We start from the raw sequence: 13971 nt of genomic DNA, 5'->3' as shown, positions 1-13971 counted from the left end.
CTGAGGAGGGGCTAGGCAAAGGCCAGGCGCGCAGAGAGGGGCCAGCAGGGCTGTCACAAACTGCTCCCTTTCCCCCAGGCCCCGTGTCCCCGCCGTCACCGGGGGGTGGCCATTTCTGACACGTCCCCGCGGCTCCAGCTCTGCCCGTCCCGTGCTGGTCCGAGGGGAGCGGCGCTCTCCTCAGCCGCGAGCCCTGGCGGTTTGGGGCCGCACGGAGCGGCCGCGGCCGGGCCCCGCTGCCAGGCAGGGGCGGGGGCGGGCGGCCGGAGGCCCTGAGGGAAGGGAAGGGAGGGGAAGGGCGCCGGCTCGGGCCCCCTGCACCGCCTCTACCAGGCCCGGCCCCGGCCCTGGCCCCGGGGCAGCTCGTCCCTGCTGCAGGAGCCGGGCCGGCGGACGCGCTGAGGGGCGGGGCGGGGCCGGGGCGGGGCCGGCCCGGGGGGAGGTGGCGCTGCGCAGAGCCCGGCTCCGGCGCAGAGGGCGGCAGGCCGGAGTCCGCAGCGCCATGCCCGGCCCGGGGGTGCCGGCGGACGCGGAGGAGACTTACGACTTCCTCTTCAAGCTGGTGCTGATCGGCGACGCCAGCGTGGGCAAGACATGCCTGGTGCAGCGCTTCAAAACCGGGGCCTTCGCCGAGCGCCAGGGCAGCACCATCGGCGTGGACTTCACCATGAAGAGCCTCGATATCCAGGGCAAGCGCGTCAAGGTGAGGCCGGGCGGGCGGGCTCGGTCCGAGCCCTGCGCTCGCTCAGCTCGGCTCGGCCGCCCTTTGTTCCCCCCTGATCTGGGAGGTTCCCCGGGGCACTCGGCCCCTCGGAGACCGACCCCGCGGCGCCAGCCCCGCTGGGCCCACACCTCGCCCGGGCCGGGCCGGGCCGGGCCGGGCCTGGCAGCAGCGGCAGGGAGCGCGGGGTGCACCGTCTGCACTCCGTGCAGCCGCCGCCTCAGCCTCCAGACGCCCCTCAAGAGACTCGAAGCAGCCTCAGAAAACGCTGCCTCTTCTTTTTTCTTGACTGCCAAAAAAAATGGAGCAGGTTTTTTTTGTTGCCAAGAGCTTGGACAGCCCCTGCAGGTCAGTGCTCCCAGCACTGCCGAGGCCTTCTTTAGCAACTGTAGGTTTAACTTGGCCATCACATTTGTGCACCTGATGGTGCCAGCAGTGCCACGCGGCACCCCTGATAGGATCTCATGGCCACAGAGATGCTTGCACTCTAAGATGTATTTATCTCCAGCATGCTGGTGGGGTGCAGCCCCCTTTGGTCACCGTGCCTCCCAGGCTGTGCAGTTCAGCCACAGTCTACAAAAGGAGCCCAACTTCATAAAGCTTCTTGGGATGAAAGGGGCTACATAAATGCCATGGTTAAGGTCCTGCTATTTTATAGCGACATGACTGAATGCATACGTGGAAGTTTATGGAGAGATTGACACATGAATTGTGCCCTAAAGGGCCCCTGCAGGTATATTTTGGTTTGTTTTGCAGCTATGTGCCAACAAAGGGATCATAAAACATAGTGTTGGAGGAGGCCGTCCAGGCGGAGTCCAGTCCCCCGTGTCCACAGGCAACCAGTTTTTCAAAGGGGTGACAGGCAAGCATACTTCTGTTTGTCACTCGTACCACTGTCCCAAAGCACCTATAAAAAACATAATGTGACAGGTAAAGAGCCCCACCAATGTTTTGCCATTGTAATGTCAGAAAATTAAGTTAAAATGTCCTTAGATGATCCTAAGAAGAGAATCATGCCTCGCAGCACAGGGGAAGGGAAAAAAAGCAAGCCCTCAGTCTGTTTCCCCCACTCTTGTTTTCTGACCCTTAGTCCTCCCATGAGCTCTTCTTCTTCCTCCCGAGTTGATACTGGTGAGCAGAATGGCAACAACCCCTGGAAACAGTAGTAAAAACGTAGAAAAAAAGTCAGTCATTGCGGTTAGGGAATTGGGAGCTCAGAGTCGGGGAATGTTTTGTGTTTTACAAGATATTCTTTGCAGGTATTTTAATCCATTTCCCAGTTTTGTGAACTGCTGGTATTAGCAGTTAAAGCAAAAAGCATCAGTTTCCTTCTTCATCTACATTAAGTTCCTTTGCTTTTCACCTAGTTAAGCTCAAAACTTTGCTCAATCTATATGCCAGGCACACACAGTGTGACAAATGTGTCTGGTCCTTGTGCCAGGGGTCGCTACTAGGGACTCGAGGAATGAGGTAACTTCAGCTCAAGGACTAAACCAGACTTCTTAGAGACTCCCTCTCATATTGTCTATCTTTCTACCATACCTATTTCAGAACTTCTAGGCATTATTGCTGGCAAAATAATCTACACTAGCATCTAGTCTACCATTAGCTCCAGAAAATAGACTTGCCTCTTAACTGTTTGAGTTAGACATGGAACCAGAGGTCAGATCAGAACATGCCCAGAATACAAGTGTTTGGAACCGAGGGGTTTTATTTTTCTTTCTTTTTTTTTTTGTCTATTAAGATATATGCAAAATTCAGAATCAGATCTAAATCCAAAGTTTCCCAGACATGGTCAGGCCTATCTAATCTAAATAGGCTTGTTAAGCCTATTTACAGGAAGTGAAGAATATGAAAGCATTTATTTTAGTTGTGGTTAAATTGTAGTTAAATGTGACACAAACAGTCAAACTTGTAGGCCTCATATACTTTCAAAAACATGATTTCAGTGCAAAAAAAAATTCTAGCAAGCAGTTTGATGATTTCTTTCTCTAGCTATATAAGCATATCACCTTACAACCCATAAACAAACAGGCCAGTACATGCAGTAGGACAGAGATGCCACATATTAATACTCATTTTACACATCATACAAGACTTACTTGTTGCCACCTGAGTGAGCTTTTTGCAAAAAAAAAAAAAAAAAAAAGTTAATTATAAGGCTATGTGACAACAAGAAACATTTAATATATTTGTTTAAAATAAAGGGTTTTTTGGCTGTTCATATGCTCACAGAATGATACCAGGTAATATCTTGCTGCTTCAGCTTCTGGATTTCTGCTGCTAAATAGAGCCTCTCCATCAGGCTTTGGGAAGTAGTCTAGGTATAAGAGGCAGTTAGAGTGTTTAGAAGGCCTTTCATAATTACAGCATATACTAAAAATTCCCACAGTTTACCTAACCCCCTGTGGTCTGGCTTAATTGCCCATCTGGCTAGGTGACCCTGCAAATATAGTAGAGCATGAATCAGCCCATGTGGTTTTTGGCCAGGCATTGAAACAAACAATAGATGTTAAGGTTGTTTGTTAAGTGAGCAGTGGTGCTTGCTGTCTAGGACATTACCTATCTTGGTAAATGTTCTAATATGTAGTGTTTCCAATAGTAGTTGGAGGACAGCCTTTTTAAAAACACAGCTGTTGCACATTTCTTGGGCAAGAGAAAAAGGAGCATATTGCAAAGTCATCCTCCACCTTCCTGTAGAATTTTAAATGTGGCTTTTTCTATTCATGAGTGCATGTGTCCCTTTAAGTGTCTTGAATGATATTTCAAGTACTTGCTACTTCATCTGTGCCAAAGTTTAGTCAGATTTGGGCTTAGAGCTTGAGAAAGGGGTTCACAAAGTGTCCTATAAATAGAAGTTAAAGCACTGATGGAGCAATACAAACAGCCCCACTATGCCACAAGCCTGACCTGTGTGGGGGCATAACCTCTAGGGAATTAAATAGTGAACACTCTTTGCGCAGTCAGTCCTTTGTTTCTTTGCTTGATCAGTCAGTCAGATTGCCAATTGTGCTGAGGTTTTTTGAGATGTGGGCCTCTGTGTGCTGGGAATTGCACTAGCCAGCAGTGTATGTAGCGGGCTCCCTGGAGCCTTGAGGCCCTGACTCTGGGGCAGTCTGTGTGGCATGGAGCCAAGCAGACAAGCAAAGAGCAGGATAGTGGGTCCTAATGGTACTTCACGATTAAATAGTCTCTGACAGACACTTCTGTTCTGGCAAATCAGCAAATTCTGATGAAAAATATCTTTTTCTGAATGTTTCCTTGCATCTCCATTATAAAGCGAAGAGCCAGAAGCCCTACTTTCAGCAACTAGTGTCAGAGGGTTCTGTTCAGCTTGTCTGAAAGTTTTAACGCATAAGATGTAGCTATATTCCTTCAGCCAGGATAATAATCTTGAGGACAGAGGGTGGGGCTTTCAAGAAGTACTCAGTGTTGACCTAACTGTTCCTTGTTCAAGGCAGTGATTATATTCCTAGCAATAAAATAGTTTGGCAAAGATAAAATATTTTAGAACCCTTATTTTACCTTAATAAAAGGATCATTTTAAAACCAGAGAAGTACAGTTTTACATAATAATAGGCAAGGATGTTACTAAGGATAAATCCACAAATCATTGTTAGCATAATAACAAAATTCCCTTTATTTCTGTTCATTTGCCACTTTACAAGTAGAAATTGTCTTAGGTCACTTTTCAGCAACTTATTTTAGCAGGAAATTAACAATAATATGGATTAAATGTGACATTAATCTTTAAGAGTAATTATACTGGACATTTTGAAGAACTGCATCTACTGGTGAATCAGAAAAGAAAATAACTTAAAAATACAGGATCAGTTGATCTGTCTTAATACATGAAGACTATCCTTCAGTTTGTCCTAAAATAGAATCTCTCCGTTTACTTATTTAAATAGTCAAAGCCAAAATTAAAGTCTTAATTAGGCTATTCATTGTACAAGCACACGCAAGCAAACATTCTTCAATTATTCACTTAACATAAGGTCTAAAATAGAATAGCTTCAGGTACCATTTGTAAAGACAGTTATACTTTAATGCATATTAAACACCTTATGGTCCAAGGCCCCAAGTGGACTGCCTTCAGAAATTGGTTTAAAAGGTTTGAACCCCAGATATGGAACTTGGACACTGAAGTTAACAGTGACTTTCTTTGACATGAAAGGACAAGAGTTTAACTTAAACTTCTGTTTAAAAGCTTTGCCCACTGTGTTTTTAGTAACGTATAAGGTTGTAATAACTATAAGCTTACACTCTTTTTTTTTAATTTGTCTACTTTGTTCTTTTAACAGCACTTTATGTGTAGTTAATGTTTATGTAGTCAGTTTTCCCTGTCAGAGGATGTCTTTCATAAAGCAGAGGGGAGAGAAGCATTAAAAACAGGAAGTAGCTTCTCTAACATGCATACTTTATGGAGAAGCAGATTTTTTAATTTAGGTGTTGATTTGAATTATCCCATCTCCCTGAGGCATCTCTGTCTGGGATGATTATTTGTGTTAAACTTCTATGTCAATACCCATAGTTTGGACTATTTTTAACCAAAAGTCTGATTATTTCACTTCAAAAAGTTGCACTTTTTTACAATACAGAAATAAAATGTTCATAACCTGTAAATAAGACAACTCTGGTAGAATGCAGATGGTGCTTTCAGTGGTGTCTTCAAATTATCATTTTCATCTGCTGTGTTTTGTCATTTCCCAAACAAGAGGCCCAGGTCCTGTCCTGTCCAAAGGGCTCACACGTGGGGAAAAAATACAGACCTGATAAAATGTGTTATGCAAGCGGCAGGAACTCTTGTGGGTAATCTCTTACTGAATGAACTGTATGGTTGCTATAGGCAAGCTTTCAGGTAGCATAGCACCCTTTCTGTGTTTATACCAACCATACAGTTAGTCCAGTAATTCTTGTGAGTGATTTCCCTTTTTACCTCTTGCATATCTCCTGGACCATCATGGCAACAGCACCACCTCAACACCAAAATGTGTTGTCAGTGATATGGGGAAAAATGGAAGTCCAGTACAATTTAAAGGACAAATATTCTTAGTGAAGCTTGAAGGTCAGGTATGAGTATGTTGTTTCGATTCATATCCTTTTGAATTGATTATATGTTTATTAACGATCTAAATATTCCAATGTTATAGTTACCCACTTTTATTTATTTTCTGTCTAATGTCAACATTTGAGCAACAATAGAGTGTTTTGCTGTCTTTGCATATATTTGTGATATACTATACTATACGTCTTGAGTATTAGTATTATATAGAAGAGGGGTATCAAACATATGGTCTTTGGGCTAGATTTGGCACACATGGCATATATTTAGAGTATCAGTTTTTATTCAGGAAAAAAAGGAAATGTCAGCACTCATGGCTGTAGCACTGACCTTCCCAAATGAGACCCAAGTGAAACCAGTGCGGTGCCATCCATCTGAATCTGCAGATAACCTTAAACTAGAAATTCTATCTAACAGACAGAATTACCCCAGTCTAACTGGAGTATCAACTGTGATGCCCAAAGATTACACATGAGTGGAAACGTGACCTCAGTATTTAAGTCAGGGATGTCAAACTCATCTGGCCCTGCATGCTAGATGAGTGGTAGTCTGCAGGCTGGGTGAATGGCATATGGCCAGTCTCTTGGGGCAGATTGGGCCCACAGACCCCTCCACTCCTGCCCTACTCCCCCATGCTGGATCCAGCGCATGTGTCACTTGCTCTGGCTGTGACTGCACCACATGCAGGGCCTTCTCCAGCCTGTCCAGGACCCATACTGCATGTGGTGCCTACCCAGGAGTGGGTCTTGCATGCACTGCAGGGCCCAGACCCTGTATGCAGGGCCAGTCTGGTACGTGCAATATACAGCATGTAGGTTAACTCCAGACCCAAGAGTAGCACCAGGGACCAGATGATGGGACTCTGCAGGCCAGACCTGGCTCACAGGCTGTATCTTTAACACCCCTGTTTTAAATGAATGAAGTAGGGCAGCAGGAAAGGATAAAGAGGGGGAAAGAAAGCCAAACAAACCAGGTAAGACACAAGGTCAGGAAAAAAAAAAGGAAGACAGATCGGTGGGGAGGCAGGGCAGAAATGATGTTGTCCTGAAAAATAAAGTAAACTAAAACATTTATTATATGAAGGTCATGTCTTCTCGTTGATACCCTGGTCTGGACACTGTGAACTAGGTAGAATTTCAGGCAGCTTCTAAGTGAATTTGACATCCCACTGTTGGACCAAACAAACAAAAGCAACATTCTCTGCAAACTCAAATTTTTAAAAAAAAGCATGATAGGCTGAAACATTATTTCCTTTCAGCTTCTGTACAATAATACAATTACACATCTAAACTGGTCCATCCAACTTCAAAGTGACCGGGGGCCACAGGGCCTGCAGGCTGCACATCCCTGCATGTGCATGCAGGTGAGCACTGCCCCCTCCTCCACTGCACAGGCAGGTGGGCTCTTCCCCATGTGGCATGGCACTCTGCCTCACGTGGCTCCTGTGCCACATAGGCTCTCCAGTCTGACATCTCTCCTAGCTCTGCGGGCTGTGCCAGCCATAACGTGCTGCCCCAACCCCAGGAGGAAAGCAGCGGAACAGGGGAGGGAGGGGGAGCTCCAACACCCCACCTGCTGCTGGAGCAGTAGCAGCAGCAGCCTTGTAGGAGCCTGGGGGCTGTATGTTTCTCTTTCATGGGCCACATGTAGTCCCTCAGACCACCAGTTGGACACCCCTGTATTAGGTGACAAGGGGCATGTCTACACAAGATGTTTACTGCAGAGTTGCCTAATTAGTTCTGCAGTAAATGTCTCAGTGTCTACATGTGTGGCCCTTTTAGGCTTCAGGAAACCAATAACCCCCACAGCAGGTTAGTATTTGTAAAATTAAGTACTATCCTGCTTCAGAGTTTTTTTTCATGTGCAGCAGTGCACGTGTAGATACTGACCCAGCTGGCTGGGACACAAGGGTGCTTCAGTGTGGGGGCTGCCTGCCAGCTAGCCCCACACTGCAGCACCCTTGTGCCCCAGCCAGCTCCTCTGCAGCATGCTGAGCTAAGTCAGAGCATCCCCAGGCAGGTAGGCTGCTCCCCTCCCCATGCTTCTGCCAGGTAGGGCTGCTCCATCATGGCTCAAGGTGCTGCAGTCCCAGGTACATGTGTAAATGCAGAGCCCAGGAGCAATAAACTTAGGCACAATATGTGCCAGAGTTTTTGCTGCCCATTAATACACACATGTTGATGTGGCTAAGGAGGCCTCAACTGATTAAACTTTGGTTTTGTTCTTGTTGGCATCAATTGTATAAATGAAGTGACACAGTAAAGCTTTTTTAAAAATACATTTAGAAATTTGTTGGCATCCATAAATGTATATTGTGGTTTGCCATTTAATATAAAAAGGCTTAACAGTCAGTTGATTTAGCATCACTTACAAAGAAGCATTTCACTACTGAAATTTTTTGAAGCTGCTACACTTTGCACTTTACACAGTCTCTTGAGACTGCTACATTTTCCCTGTCACCTTTATAATAGAAGTCAACAACTAAATACTTTCAAGAAGTGATAATCTTGCACATTTTTTCCAAGTTTATTGAGGTCTTTCTTCAAGTGATTCTCTGTAGCAAGAAAGAGCTGTTTGGAACCCCTGGAAATACTTGTTTTTTCTATTCCAGAGTAAAACTCCCTTCTCAAGTAAAACTTTCTTTAGACATGTCCTGCAGAACTTACATTGATCAATCCTGTCTTGTAGCAAATGATAACTTTGGATCAAAGTTTCTTCAGGGCCAGTCCAAGATTATTGAATGATGCTTCCATAGAAATGAAGGACCAGCGCAGACCTTACTCCATTCTGCTTTAAGCACAAGGCACGTTTCTTGGAACTTGCCTTCCCCAACGTAATACCTATGGACGCATTGCCACAAGCGCTCACATGCAGAGGTATGCATTTCCAGCAGGACAAATAGCAGTGGCACATATTTGTGCCCCTGCATGCATGCTCCAGGGTGTGGCAAAGGGACCGGGGTGGAGTAGGGGAGGCTGGGGTCAACACCAGTACTGGCCCCAGGAGCTTTACCTAGATCCTGGGGGCCACCCAAGCCAGCAGTGGTGCTCAGCCTACTTCTTGGAGCCTGGCCAGTAACCAGAGCTTGACTCTGGCTGGCTAGGCTCTTGTTTCTAGCGGCATACACTGCTGCCATGTACACCACACCACTTTTGTTTAGTCACGGGGGTTTTTTGACACTGGAATTTCCTGAGATCTCCTGGTGTCAAAAAAACAACAACCTGGCATGCTGCAAATTAGCACAGCATATGGGTACATGTACACCACATGTGGACTGCAGCACTTCAAATTACTTTGATGTGCAACAAACCACAAGTGCATGCTTGTGGGAACGTACCCTATATTTAGAGTTTGAATTATGATTTCAGGGGGGATGAGCCCCCCATAAGAGATGAGAGCCCCCCAGTAAGATTTTAAAATCATAACCGGGGGGGTGGGTCTCTGATTTTATTAGGGCATTGTGGTGGGCAGCCAATTTTTTTTTTTTTTTTGCAGATCCCCCAAGACTGAAAGTATAATTCGAACCCTGCCTACATATCTATGTATACACAAATGTGCATGTTCAAAAACATCCTAAACTAGTATGCTCCCTGTGTACATTTCTGCCCTAGAGAGATTATAAGAGAGAACAAACAGGTGAAACATGTTAGTCATATTGCTTGATGCACTATACTTGTATTGAAGTATCCAATATTACTAGTGATAACTGCAATATTAAACCTATATAGAATAGCATTCTTTCTACTTGTGACAAAAAGTCACTGCACGGCCTATAGCTGTTATAACAAGACGTTTGTATGATGCTGTATTATAGTGTTTCTGCGCATCATATTCAGTATTGGAAACCCTGCTGCATTTTTACTTGCTAGCTCCCCTGGAATGAGTAATGTGCCATTTTGCTAGCCTAGAAATGCAAAATAAAGCATTTCTAAATGTCTTTTACATTATAAGAAGAGAGAGTTCTTCATACTGGGATGGAAATTCCATTGGGATACAAACAGCAGAATTGCTGCCAGGTAGGAAGGGTGGCGACAAGATTTTATGAACACAGGGGTATAGGAATGACTAAGTATTTATGCTAGGAGAATACACGCCTGCATTTTCTAATACCATTGTTTTACAGGACAGTTAGCTTTAGAGCCTAAGAAAGTACTTAGGGATTCTATAGCCTTTTTCTTAAAGTATATGGAATTGCTAAATCTATGCTGATTATATGGAAGTACAGGATATATTTGTGATGATTTGGAGAATCTTTTTGTGCAGCTTATGAATTCTGTACCAAGCTCCCAACTGTTTTGAATGTGTTTTTTATTTTCTCTTCTCCTTCAGATCTGTTGGCCTGAAACTCCAAAATGTGGTAAACAGATCTAGTAATAGAGAGCAATCAAAGATGGGTTCTTGGTTCAAACATCTCAAGTGCCATTAAGACCAACAGAATTGGCATGGGAGAGGTTACCTTAGCCACCAAAAAACAAAATCAGTTGGCAGGGGTCTGTGATCACTTGATGAGGCTGATCCGGATGTTACCTTACCAAAGGACAGAAACGTTATTAAGAGACGAGATATGGGGCAGCAGAGACCCAGTCATTTGAAGCAGTGTCTCAGTGGAAGCTGCCTGTCCCAGGAGCCTGGTAACATAGAGCAAAAACCCAGCCTACCTGACCACAAATGGACTTCCAAGGGAAACCAGAACTAGGACTTGGAAAATGTGTTCTGATAGTCTGTAGTCTTGGGTACTTTGTCTATTAGACAATGCATTGTCTATAGAAATAGAACAAACCTGTTTACCCCTTTCCTGGAATTTGGCCAAAGGTGATCAAGGTTATGGTGGGCGTCTGAAGGGTCAACACTAAAGCAGTTGGACTGTGGGTCTTAGGTCTCAGGAAGGCTCCTAGGCAGAGTGTCTTCACCTTAAGATTAGGGGAATGCCCGTGCTCCACTGAGACTCCAGAAACTTAGAATACCTGGAGATACAACGACTAGATCCCCTGACAGCACTCTGTGGAATGGCAGCACTTGGCCGGATTTAGTCACTTCAACAATTGTCCATATTTTTCCTTATTCAGGCTTCATTCTTGGAAATGCAAATTATGATAATACATCATACCTGAGGAAGAGTTGATCCACCATGTTCTTTTGTACTAGGTAGGGTGGTCTTTGCAATTGTACCTGTCAAGATGCATCATAACATTTTGATATATCAGTGCTGAAAATATTAAAGAAAAAAATGGTTTGGTTTTGTCCCATTCTGTCCCCCCCCTCTGCCCACCACCAATTTGTAAAAACCCCATTTCAGCTGTTATTTTAGCCTCACTGGGGCATAATTCAAAGTAGCACAGCCCAAAATGTACATTTTACTATTTATCAGGTATGTTATTCAGCATTCAAGCCATCAAACTGCAAAAACAAGAACAGAATGCTATAATGTCTGCAATTCTAAGTGTTATGTACAATATACCTATTGTACAGTATCTATTCCTGCTACAAAAATAGGTAGCAAAGTAGTATGCTCTGTTTAGTGTGTTGTCTCCCAGCACCAGACAGTGCTAAAGCCTGAACAATCTAAAAAATTCAAAGAAAAAAAGTAGAGTAAAATAGCCAACACCTGGAGTAAAGATATTCAGTAGTGAAACCATGATGAAGGCAGGTGGTTCTCTTTTTCCAGTCCAAGTATTCTCTCATATGCCCTTAGAATAGTAAATATTTATCAACTCTCCTTTACTCTGTGCTCATCTGTTCCTGGTGATAATCCCCTGAGAACTCACTACAGATCTCACGGGGCACATCTGTACGTGCATTAATGCTCCATAATTGCGGTACAATAAGTTTAGTGCATGTAATAACAGGTACTAATTTAACGTTCCGTAATTGACGCACATCTTTTAGGTGATGCTAATGCGCAGTAGGCTAATTCTGCTGCATGTAGCATGGGTTTCGCTGTGACGCGCTAATGTGCAGTAGAATTCATTTATGATGCTTTTAGTGTCTCATGTAGAGGCACCCACTATCTAGTTATTTTGGGCTCCTTAATGGATTTGTTTGACCCAAATCCATGTTCCCCAACAATCCTAACTTTTCTCCCTCTGTCACTGTTTTTGAGTGTTGTTGCCAAGGGAATTACAAAAACAAAAATTGTTTAAAAACAGTTAAGGTTGCTAAGTGACAAATGTAGCTTATTATATCAATTATAAAGCCCAAGCACTTAAGACAGGGAAAGTAATAAATGAGGACTTCATATCTTACATTGTATATATAAACATATTGCTGTGACATACAAAAGAATATTTCATCACAACCTTAAATCCAACCTAGGGGTTTTATAGTTAGTCTTTTATGTATTTGGTTGTTTTTTTTAATTTCAGTATCTATTACCCCCTCTCTCCTTCCTGCCCCCCATGATATTCTAAATGAGAAACAGTAGAAAATTTACTGAAAAGTCTACTCTTTAGTATTCTTTTTTCTTGCTGCTAATGATGGGTATGTGATTTAAAAGTGGAAAATGTGTAGAATTAGGTATGTGACTTGCTTTTGAAGTCAGTATATTCCTATAGAATTTTCATGGGTTTTTTATAGCAGAGTTTTGTAACCCCACCATTTGAAACTACTGGAAAAATACTTTGGATGAGAAGTAAGTTTTCTGTAATGACAGGTGCATTTTTATGGCATAGACATATGGTATGCCATGGTATGATTTATACTGTTTTTGAATGATTTCCCTGATTAAGAATTCAGATTTTCCAATTAGGCTGTGTAAATATAATAACTGTATTACCCTTTAGCAACAATCTTTTTTTAGATTATTCTTTTTTTTAGTATTTGTAGACTATATATGCCTAGATGCAGTAGGACTCTGAAAGCAGCCATGACACCCCCTTGTGGGCAGCCAAAGCTGCCTCACTCTGACTCCTTGGGATGTGCTCCTCCCTGACTTTTCTGCCTCACCTGGATGTAATTGGTAGGTTGCTTTGGGAAGCTAGACTCCCTGAGTGAGCCTGCTGGATCGATACTCATTCTAGCTCTATCTGCTTAACCAGACGCACCAGTCTCGGTAATGCCAAGAGACCTGCTGGCCATCACACCGTGCCTTGCTGGCATCTGTGTCTCAAGGACACTTATCACTGTCCTACTGGTCCAAATCACAGCTTTCTGCCCCTAATCGTGCCTTAAGGACTTGAATCATGGCTTCCGGCTGCCCCCACAGCCACATCCATGCCCCACAGGTCTTATTACTCTGTTTCATGTACCAGATCCTCTGGCCCTACCTTCACTCCACTCACCCAGCCCTCCAGGCCCCTGGCCCTGGCCCTGGCAGGGCTATTCCAGCTCACCAGGTCCCAGATCTTGGCAAAGCTCCTGCAGGGAGCAAACCAGGAAAGCCAAGGCTGCAACTGAACTCCAACTAGCTTCAGGCATCAAGGACAACAAAAAGTCCTTTTTCAGATACGTGGGGAGCCGGAGGAAAAGCAAGGGCAATGTTGGACCCCTGCTGAACCAGGTGGGGCAACTGACAACTGACGCCCAGGAAAAAGCCAACCTATTAAATAGGTACTTTGCGTCAGTCTTTCATCAGTCACACAGGATGCCCATGCCTGCTATGGGACAGGGAAATCTGGGTGAGGGGGATCCCCTACCCTCCATCAGTGCTGACCTCGTGAAGGAACACCTTGAGAAGCTGGATACCTTCAAGTCAGCCGGCCCTGACAATCTGCACCCCAGGGTACTCAAGGAGCTGGCGAGCGTCATAGCCCAGCCCCTGGCACGGATCTTTGAAAACTCCTGGCGCTCTGGTGTAGTGCCCGAAGACTGGAAGAAGGCCAATGTGGTGCCAATCTTCAAGAAAGGGAGGAGAGTGGATCCGGCTAACTACAGGCCCATTAGCCTGACTTCTATCCTGGGAAAGATCTTAGAAAAGTTTATTAAGGAGGCCATCCTTGAGGAACTGGCCCAGGCTAACATTCTAAGGGACAGCCAGCACGGGTTTGTTGCAGGTAGGTCTTGTTTGACCAATCTCATTTCCTTCTATGACCAGGTGACCTATCACCTGGACAAGGGAGAAGAGATTGATGTCATATATCTTGACTTCAAAAAAGCTTTTGATCTGGTATCCCATGATCACCTCTTGGCCAAACTGCCCAGTTGTGGCCTTGGCTCCACCACGATCCGCTGGCTGGGAAATTGGCTTCAT

General features: G+C 44.5%; 1 protein-coding gene across 1 annotated transcript in view; it reads left to right on the top strand.

Annotated features, from left to right (window-relative positions):
• The first annotated feature begins 311 nt into the window (after positions 1-311).
• The window catches only part of RAB43 (RAB43, member RAS oncogene family), a 30035-nt gene continuing 16375 nt past the window's right edge, over positions 312-13971 (top strand). The window contains exon 1 of the mRNA XM_090021329.1: positions 312-703. Within this exon, the coding sequence (XP_089877455.1) occupies positions 503-703 (201 nt within the window). The 5' untranslated portion in view covers positions 312-502. The remainder of the gene's footprint in view (positions 704-13971) is intronic.

Source organism: Crocodylus siamensis, chromosome 11 (genome assembly GCF_052110815.1).
Source record: "Crocodylus siamensis isolate JL-2025a chromosome 11, ASM5211081v1, whole genome shotgun sequence".
NCBI lineage: Eukaryota > Metazoa > Chordata > Crocodylia > Crocodylidae > Crocodylus > Crocodylus siamensis.
This window is presented reverse-complemented; position numbering and strand designations above follow the sequence as displayed.